The sequence below is a fragment of the Centrocercus urophasianus genome, unplaced genomic scaffold, assembly GCF_019232065.1.
Source record: "Centrocercus urophasianus isolate 14NV4802_14NV808 unplaced genomic scaffold, USGS_Curo_1.0 seq_39, whole genome shotgun sequence".
Taxonomy (NCBI): domain Eukaryota; kingdom Metazoa; phylum Chordata; class Aves; order Galliformes; family Phasianidae; genus Centrocercus; species Centrocercus urophasianus.
Window position 1 is genome coordinate 3020495 of NW_024884966.1, and position 8736 is coordinate 3029230.

Sequence of the window (8736 nt, forward strand, 5' to 3'; positions counted from 1 at the left end):
TATGCAAAAGTGTGTGTGCTTTAATATGCAGATGTTAAGTGGTAATGCTGCTAGGATATTAATGCTTGCTTGTGAATAGTAATCAGGGAGAAAAGGTAAAGAAAAATTGGTGTGTTTGTATCTAGACAACATATTAATCAGCCTCCTAAGCAGCCAGTCAGAATGGGATCCTTGGAGGAAAAGTCTTTCCTGGGTACACATTAGACATTTTGTTTAAAGATTAAAGTTCTTCTCGTGTTTAATCAGTTTTAGAGTAGGATGGGAAAAGGGATTAATTACAGTCCCTTCCATCAGGCTCCCATACCGCCGGAGTCACAAATGATGCGCCTGCTCAGCAAAATGGCCGCCGTCAGCAGCAGGCGCAGGAAATACTAATTGTAATTAAAGAGCTTATTTGGAATCACAAAGCAGAGTTTTAATCAGGATGAGAACGGAGCCTTGCTGTGTGAACTTTCAGAAAGTGGTTACAGAGCAGAATGGGCCCTTTTAAACAAGAGAGAGTCTTAAAACTTCTGGGCTAGGTTATCAGCTTGATTGTCTCCTCAGTGGGGCACGGATGGAAATCCTTGCTGTGCCAACTATTGTTATTATTTTGCACTCCCATGGCAGTTACACGGCACGTCTTACCCACCACATTCAGAAGACTTTGCAAAGGGCAAGTTAAGTTCTTTCATTTAATTTAAATCAAACTTTACAGAGGACAAACATGACCAGGTGCCACAATTCTGCAAGAAGGCAGAGAAGCACAGATGGGTACAGACCTGTGCAGTGAGATCTCCCAAACTCGCCCAATGTCATTCACTATTTCCATCCCAAAAAATGCATCATGCAGTCTGGGACCACAAGCACACAGACCTCAGTTGTGTCAATGAAGCCTGGGACACACACATATTTCACAGGTCAAATGCATACATGACTTTGCAGCTACTCCAGACAGCACAGGCACTTACCAGATTGCAAGTAGAACCTTGTCCATTCAAATTCTGACTTTGGGAAAACAGAAACAGGTGGTTCTAGGTCCAGGAGATTTCCATCCAAATCCTTGACAAGGGCCTTTCTTGAGCCTTCACAGCTCTTTTCAGGGAATGTGGTGTCTTCAGAGCTGGCAGGCAGAAGAGGTGGGTTATTATGAGGCGGAGAGTAAGAACTGATGTATGCAATTTATTTCTACTGGCAACAAACAGTCCTGCACCTCTCTCTCTACATACATAATGCTTTGGTATTTATTAGGTGAACTTGTATTCCCTGGAAAAGAAATAAAATGAAAAATAATGTACCTCAGAAAATCGTGGTTTTATTAACATTGTACCATCAGTACGTTCTCAGGAGGAAATTGTAAGTTTAGATTTAAAAAACAAACAAACAAACAACAAAAACCAAAAAAACAGAAGCCACATAAATTTCTTTGTATATCACTAAAGACAGAGGAAGAACGGGTTTTTTGGAGAGGAACTCACCTCACCTGAGATATATATCAAAGTTAGATTGAATCATTTCCTAGACAAGGGTCTCTAATGAATACCCAGTAAGTTGAATGTACATATTTAGATTATATGCCTAATTTTTAGCACCCTAAAGTTTAGTGAGCTGAACCACATGCTGAGGATCTAAAATGCTTCTAAATGTGTTTTGAGTACTGTTTAACACAGTCCAAAGGAGCTAGACAATTGGCCATATTTGCACCTCTTAGAAAAACTGTAATGATATGCAAGAGGTTGCACCCAGCAAAGTCCATGGAAATATCTTCAGATTGTCATGTGGATATTTTTTAAGTCTTGGAGAACAAAGAGAATTTCTTGAGTTGGAAAAACACACACTTATTGACATTATGAGTGCAGCCAACAGGTACACATAATGATCCATAGAAAGAAAAAAGCAATCACATGGGCCAGCCCCTCCGATCCACACGACTTGAAAGAAGTGGAGAACAAAGATAGCTCTTCTGATCCTGACAGCTAGTTCAATTCTCCAGCATCTCTCAGAAGGTCCAGCATTTCAGCTGGCAGGGTCTACGGGAGAGACAAGCAGAGTACTCCATGCTTTTGCCATATTCCCTGATGTTTCTATTTCCTCCCTTGCTCTGAGGCAATGCTCACCTTCCCCTTGACAGGAGATATCCATCAAGATATCCCTTCAGGATGCTGAAGCTGAACAATGCAGCCACAGCCTGGATCAAGCTCAGCAGCTTGCAAAGGTAGATCAAATAAATGCATGCAGATAATGCATGAGGAGCACTGAGAGATGTAATCTCCCTCAGAGGTTTACCATGCCACTAAGAAAACATTCTGTAATCCACATGCATTCATCATGTTAGAAAATCACCAGCTCTTGCAGTGGACTGCGAATTCAGCAGCTCACTAGTAGCATAATATTGTGGGATGGATACAAGAGTGAAACATAATGGGAGCTGACAGGCTGGACAGGTCTCAGAAATCTACACGCAAACTAACGCCCAAAGCACAAAGCAAAAATATAGAATAGAATAAAAATCCTGGCAGAAGGCTGGAGGGGCTCTGAACATAGCAGTGTGGGACACCTCCAATTATTTTTGACTGGCAAGAGGAGTCCGTGCTGGATTATTTTTGCTACTTCAAGGCTTTCCTGACATAGCCTCTATATTGTGTTCACCGGTTGTAATAAATAATTTGGCATGTGGTTTCCATTGGACATGGTATGTTTGAATTGCTGCAACCATCAGTGACTTAAGGTTACAGACGAAGCTCTCTCCCTCTCTGCTCCGTGTTTCTCCACACACAGCCGATATTCTCCCTGGGCAGGAGCAGTTCTGGCAATCATTTGACATCTCACAGCCTGCCTGGTACTGATCAACATTTCTGATGCGATCTCGCAGGCAAAAATCAAGCTCCGCTTCCCCAGCCAAAAGGACAGCCCCTATCTCAGGGTTTTTTGCTGAAGGTCCTGACATTTGCTGAAGCCTGAGGCTGAGAATTCAGAGATGTTCAGGACAGAGCTTTAAGAAACAGGATTTATGAAACTTGTTTTGCTATACAAATGTCAGTAACAGAAGAAATCCAAGAGGACCGGTCTGGAGATGCACCTTGATATAATCTGAACCTCAGATCTTCAAATATTGCCCTAAACTGTTGTTTTGTTGAGGTTTTTTTCTTTGTTTATTTTTCGGGGGGGATTTGAGTTTTTGCCAGACAGGAACAGCAAAGGAGCAGAGACGCACAAAGGATGGGATTGCTCTGCACCTAAAATTCCAGTCTAAATTAACTGCTTAAATTCTTATCAAGATAACACAAAAAAGACAGTTGATACAGAGGTGAGGGTAGCCTTAGAACTGTAGGTGATCATATTTTTTATTTTTTTAATTATTTTTTGCAGAAACAAGAGAAGACGCTTGGAACTGAGGGATATTACCTTGCTGCATGAAAGTAGAACTTATCCTTTTCATTGACACGTAACATCCTCGATCTCTCTGATGTGATAAGAGGCATGATGCCTGAATGGTCAGTATCCGACATGATGCAGACATCCCTGTCTTCGCCGTGGCAGCTCTTTGTAAAACCAGTAAATGTGACGTCTGCCAGGGATTAAAAAAAAAAGACCAAGCAAGGAAAAGTAGTCAGAAAATGCAAGAACTATGGAGAAAAGAGCTTTGCTCTATGAATTGTTCTATGTGAAACTGTAGTGAAAATCACTTTTTAAATCAGACTACTTGCATTATCATAGACCTTCAGTTGGCTTTAGAATATCCCATAGCTGCAGTTATATCTGAGGTTAACATAAACCAAGTCATGCTCATGGGAAATGAAACCAAATATTAAGTGAAAAAGAAACATGGGGAAGAATGATTAATTGATTGTATTGGAATCAGAAGCAGCTTGAAGACAATCAGTGGATGGTTTCTCCACTTACCAAATGTTAATATAAAATGATTGGCATCTGGTGACATATGCTTGGCTCTGGAATTGAACTGCTGTGTAGCTACAAAATCCGTTTTGTGCCACAGATTTTTTCTGAGACCCTGGGAAGTCTATTTGCCATTCTCTCCCTCCCGTGCTCTTCAGTAAAAAGAGCATAATGCACTGTCTTGCAAAAGTAGGTAGCAATGAGGAATAAAGACATGAAAAATTGTGAGGCATTTAGATCCCATCGTGGCATCCAGTCAGCCAGGTTTTATTACACAAATATTGTTCTGGAAGCAAGAAATTTAACTAGAGCCAAAAACAAGTGATACTTAACTGATATATCCTACTTTTGCACACTTTAAAAATTATAATTCCTCATGACAATAAAAGCCAAGCCATGTTTCTGTGCCATGATGTTCTATTGCAAGTTCTAGACAAGATGCGCTACTCCTCAAACTTGACACCTCCATTTAGTTAGAGATGCCTTCAGATCATAGACATGCATCAGGTGGAAACAAATAGCATAGAAGAAGTGTGTTTGAAGTAAAACACATAAATTAGCATAATTGCATATAGCTGATACAGGAAGTGAAAATTACCAAGTGATGTGTTTTTAACTGTATCAACCTGAAGACACATTCAGAAGGGTTTCCCTACCATGACCATTGGTAGGTATGGAAGGCCAAAGTTTCAGCCCTGGAAAACCATAATTAGTCAAGACAGGGACAGGATATTCTCACCAACAGAAGTGGAAGACCAACCTTTCAGCTTCATGAGTCCTAGCACTTTTGGACAGCAGACAATTCTGTGCCATGGGCTATCTGGCCTCTGGCTGGTCACAGTGGTAAATTTAGGCCATAAAATCCCAGCGCGGCCTCTTGGAAGGTAGTATGGTGGTCGATCCCTGGAAGTTAGGTCAGCTGCTTGAGGTTTGATCCTGTCTCTGATGCAGTCAAAAGTTGAGCTTGTTGCAACAATGGTAGAGTTTCTAAGTTCAAGGAGTCTTTTCCCCGTGTAGCACTGCTTGGCATACAGACAGTGTATTACTGGCATGAGACCCACAGTGTTGTCCACCAGCACCACACTGTCTATAATGACGCTGCTTCCAAGGTGGAACATCAAACCATAGTCATAATTCTTGTAAGAAAGAAAGCCTGTTATTCTAGTGCAGGTCTGAAATCCATCTCCCCTGTACAGATGAATACCGTGAAGATTTGAATGGGCCACATTTTCACCGTAATAATCAACATCCAGCAAACACTCTTGGCCTCTAATATGAAATCCAATCCTCTCAGATCCTGCCACAACATTGCCATAGAGGGAGACACCAATGACAAGATTCACCTTGATGCCAGCAACCCAGTTTAATAAACCCTCTGGCTGTCTGCTTAGAATAACGAGGTTCCTGATGAGAGAATGGTTTTTCCCTTCCAAATCGACGCCAGGTCCGACCGTGTTGAACACTATATTATCATGCAAGCAGATCCCATTGCTCTTGACTGCTTTAATGCCAACTCCACAGCTACCATGAATGCTGGATGACATTACTGAGGACCGTTGAGTTACATTCCTGAATTCAATAGCAGAAAGTTGAGGAGGCCCAAAGTTCAAAAATTCAATATTTAAGAGTTGAAGTACACCTGTAATGAGATAACTGCAATGAAACAGAAGCTTCCAGAACTGCCTGAGACCTGGTTGACAACCATTCAAACATCACTCAGGCATATAACAGTAGGCAACCTTTGCCATTGTATTGCCAATAAAGGGTATTTGTTCAAAAACATTTGAACACTTACAGTAAAAAACAATCGATGACAGAACCAGAACAATCTAACTATATTCCAAGATTATTATGAAATATGTGTGCTCATGTTTCATACATATCTCACAGTCACAGTTTGCTTAGAATTGCAAAGCATATGTAAATGGATATATCCTGTGCTATGTAGTTCTTTCTTGGGCAGAACTGGCCTGGTCAATGAGAGTAGGTGAATCTCTACTACCTTCAAACTCTCTCCCTCTGGAATCCGTAAAATGTCCCACCAGTATCTTCCCAGTGCAAGGCACATCAGACTTGATCTGTATATTCCGTGTTAGGAGTCCAACTTCTGCAGACAAAGGAATGCTTCTACCATCTTCTATGTCATGGGGATGCCCTGGGGAGTTTCAGGAGACAAAATGTGCTAAGTGTCTATCATACCTATATACCAGTGCTTCAGGGGACATCCAGCCTAGCAGATTGTGCACAGCATCTCTGTAGAATCTGCACTGACATTCAGGTGGGTTTTTCCTCCAGCACAATCTACACACATCAACACTAAAACTGAAAGGCCACCTGCCCATCAAATATTCACCATGCATATATATTTTACCAACATACTCTGCTTTTAGAAAAAGGTGCTAAATCTTTTCCCTGCGGTACAGAGATGCCAAAATCAATGAACAGATTCACACTGATTTGCTTAAGCTCTACACGCAAGAGATTTTCTTCAGTACAGAAATACTGCATGAATTGCTATTAGAACTAGACCAACAACAGCATTAAATAGCAATTACCTACAGAGATCTGGTTGCAGGTATCTCCTAAAAAAAAAAAGTGCTGTTTGATGAGAATTCTGAGAGAGCCAATGTAGGTATCTAGCCTGGAATTCATCTCTGGTGACTCTTGGCATCTCCAGACTTGACTCAGTTATCCAGCCTGGTTTTATGCAGTGGAGAGAAACAGGCAATTCTCAAGTGCAATTCATTATCTATTTTATACATCTGCTATAAGTGAGCAGCATGTATTTATCTGCTTTGAGGCACTGCTCATGTAGATATCTATTTTTGTTTAGGTGAATCCCAGTAATTAGGTAGCTCTTAATTTTTCCATCAGTTTCCTTTTTGACTCTTTGCAGATATGCTTTCTAGAATGAGCTATTCAGTACAGTTTGGACCATCAATTTTACAGTATCAAAGCAGCTGAAAAAGGCAGAGAAAGATACGCCAGTAAAGTAGAATTGATCTTGCTGAGACCTGAAACAGAAGGTCTATGCTTCAGAAGGAAACTTTGAAATAGAAAAGATATGTTTCCTACCAATATGCCTGTGGATAAGGCGTTCGTGGAGTGTTATACTATGACCACTGACTTCTTTAAGTGTAACTAGTTCAGCTTGGTGGGCTTCATAGGAAGAAGAGCTGATCACAAGATCTCCCTCAGGCCTCCAGTCCACTTCATCCTCCACCATAATCCTGTAATGCCAAGATATGAAACCAATATCACTGCGAGTTAATGCTCAAAGATTTCCTAAAAAAATTGGCAAGAATCTGCAGGGTATGCACTGAAAAAAACCCTTCTGCATCCAAAACCTGATGTCTTGAAATAGTGGGATTAATCCTGAACTGCCTGATTCCTGCCACTGATAACCAAGGTATCCAGTTTCAACGTACAGTTGTAGGGTGCAACTATGCTTCTTATCAAGGATGTGACAGATTGTTGCTGCTTAAGACTTAATCAGTACAGTCAATAACAAGTGAAAGGCAATCCAGCTCTCTCTGCACCCTCTGTGTTGGACACATAGAGAAACATTTCACTGCTAAGCAAGAATACCTACTGCTATTTGAGATGTCCCAAGATATCTAACAAACAGGATTACAGCCATGATAAGGCTTGCTCATGGAGTATTCCTAAAAACAAAGATGAAAGCCATGAAAGAGTCTCAAAGGCATCACTAATGACTATAAATGTGCCTCTGATAAGCCCAGAAACTGTGTTGACATATGTGAATCCTGCCCTTGGCATTTGAATAGCCCTATGGACACCAGTATGTAGATGGTTGGATGGTTGGACTGGATGATCTTGAAGGTCTTTTCCAACCTTGGTGATTCTGTGATTCTGAACTACACTGACTCAGATAGGAATTTAGCTTTTAAAACATTTCACACAAACACTACATTTTCTTTTAATCTTGAAGATCTCCCATTGCATTCAAAATTATATACAAACCTCCTGGTTTTTTTAAATAGAGAAAATAAAAGCACTTAGTGAAATCAGAATTGATGACAATCTGTAATTAAATATATTTGATAAATACCTACGGGTGCTACTACAGGGCAATTAATGCTGGCCAGGTGGTGAGCTATGCTCAGCTACTTACTGATTTAATAGCCCATGGTAAGAATTTAGAGAATATTTCATCCTGCAGTCAAATGTGATAGAAGTATAGAGAAATGAAAGTCCTAGCAAGGCATGTGGCAAAGTTTTTAGTGTCCATTCTCAGGGTCTATTTCAAAGATGAACGAGCTCAAGTTGAATATTTTCAACTCTCAGCACCTGTCATTTGTGGAGGACAGCTTCTGAAATGGCAGGAAAGTTCTGGTGCAATGGAGAGCCACATACTGTTCAAGGATCATTGCACTGGCAAGAAGATAGCAAAACAAAGCAAGGTAACAAGAATTGTGGCACATATTTGAGATTTTTGACAGTTTCTGTGAATCTTAAGTCCAGTCCCAGTCATACAATCCAATACTAATTCACCACTTCTGGGCCCAAACTTAACACTTGTGGCTCTTGTAATTCAAGAAGTAAAATAAGAGAAATCAGTAAGCAAAAGAAAGCATAGTTTGTACGAGACATCATCTAACATGCCAAATTCTGAAATATTAATTTAGGCTTTTGTAAATAAAAAATGTATTTTTTGAAAGCATAAATCCTTCTTTGACTCACGTGTCAACTCATACTGGAAAATGTATGCAACATCTTCACTCACTCAAGAAAAACCTACTTCCATCAGCTTTCCTAGCACTGACTTGCCCACTTCCTGTACCTAACCACATTGACTTTTCCTGGTTATTAGTAGCTTCTGAAAAAAAAAAAAAAAAA

The 8736-nt window shown here is 40.4% G+C and overlaps 1 protein-coding gene across 11 annotated transcripts in view; it reads right to left on the reverse strand.

Annotated features, from left to right (window-relative positions):
* The window catches only part of PKHD1 (PKHD1 ciliary IPT domain containing fibrocystin/polyductin), a 240212-nt gene that overhangs the window by 68668 nt on the left and 162808 nt on the right, over positions 1–8736 (reverse strand). For all 11 annotated transcript variants that reach the window (XM_042832731.1, XM_042832730.1, XM_042832736.1 and 8 more), the window contains 5 exons: positions 6952–7106; positions 5879–6031; positions 4637–5515; positions 3385–3547; positions 951–1102 (listed from right to left, as the gene is read on the reverse strand). In XM_042832731.1, coding sequence (XP_042688665.1) covers positions 951–1102; positions 3385–3547; positions 4637–5515; positions 5879–6031; positions 6952–7106 — 1502 coding nt within the window. The remainder of the gene's footprint in view (positions 1–950; positions 1103–3384; positions 3548–4636; positions 5516–5878; positions 6032–6951; positions 7107–8736) is intronic.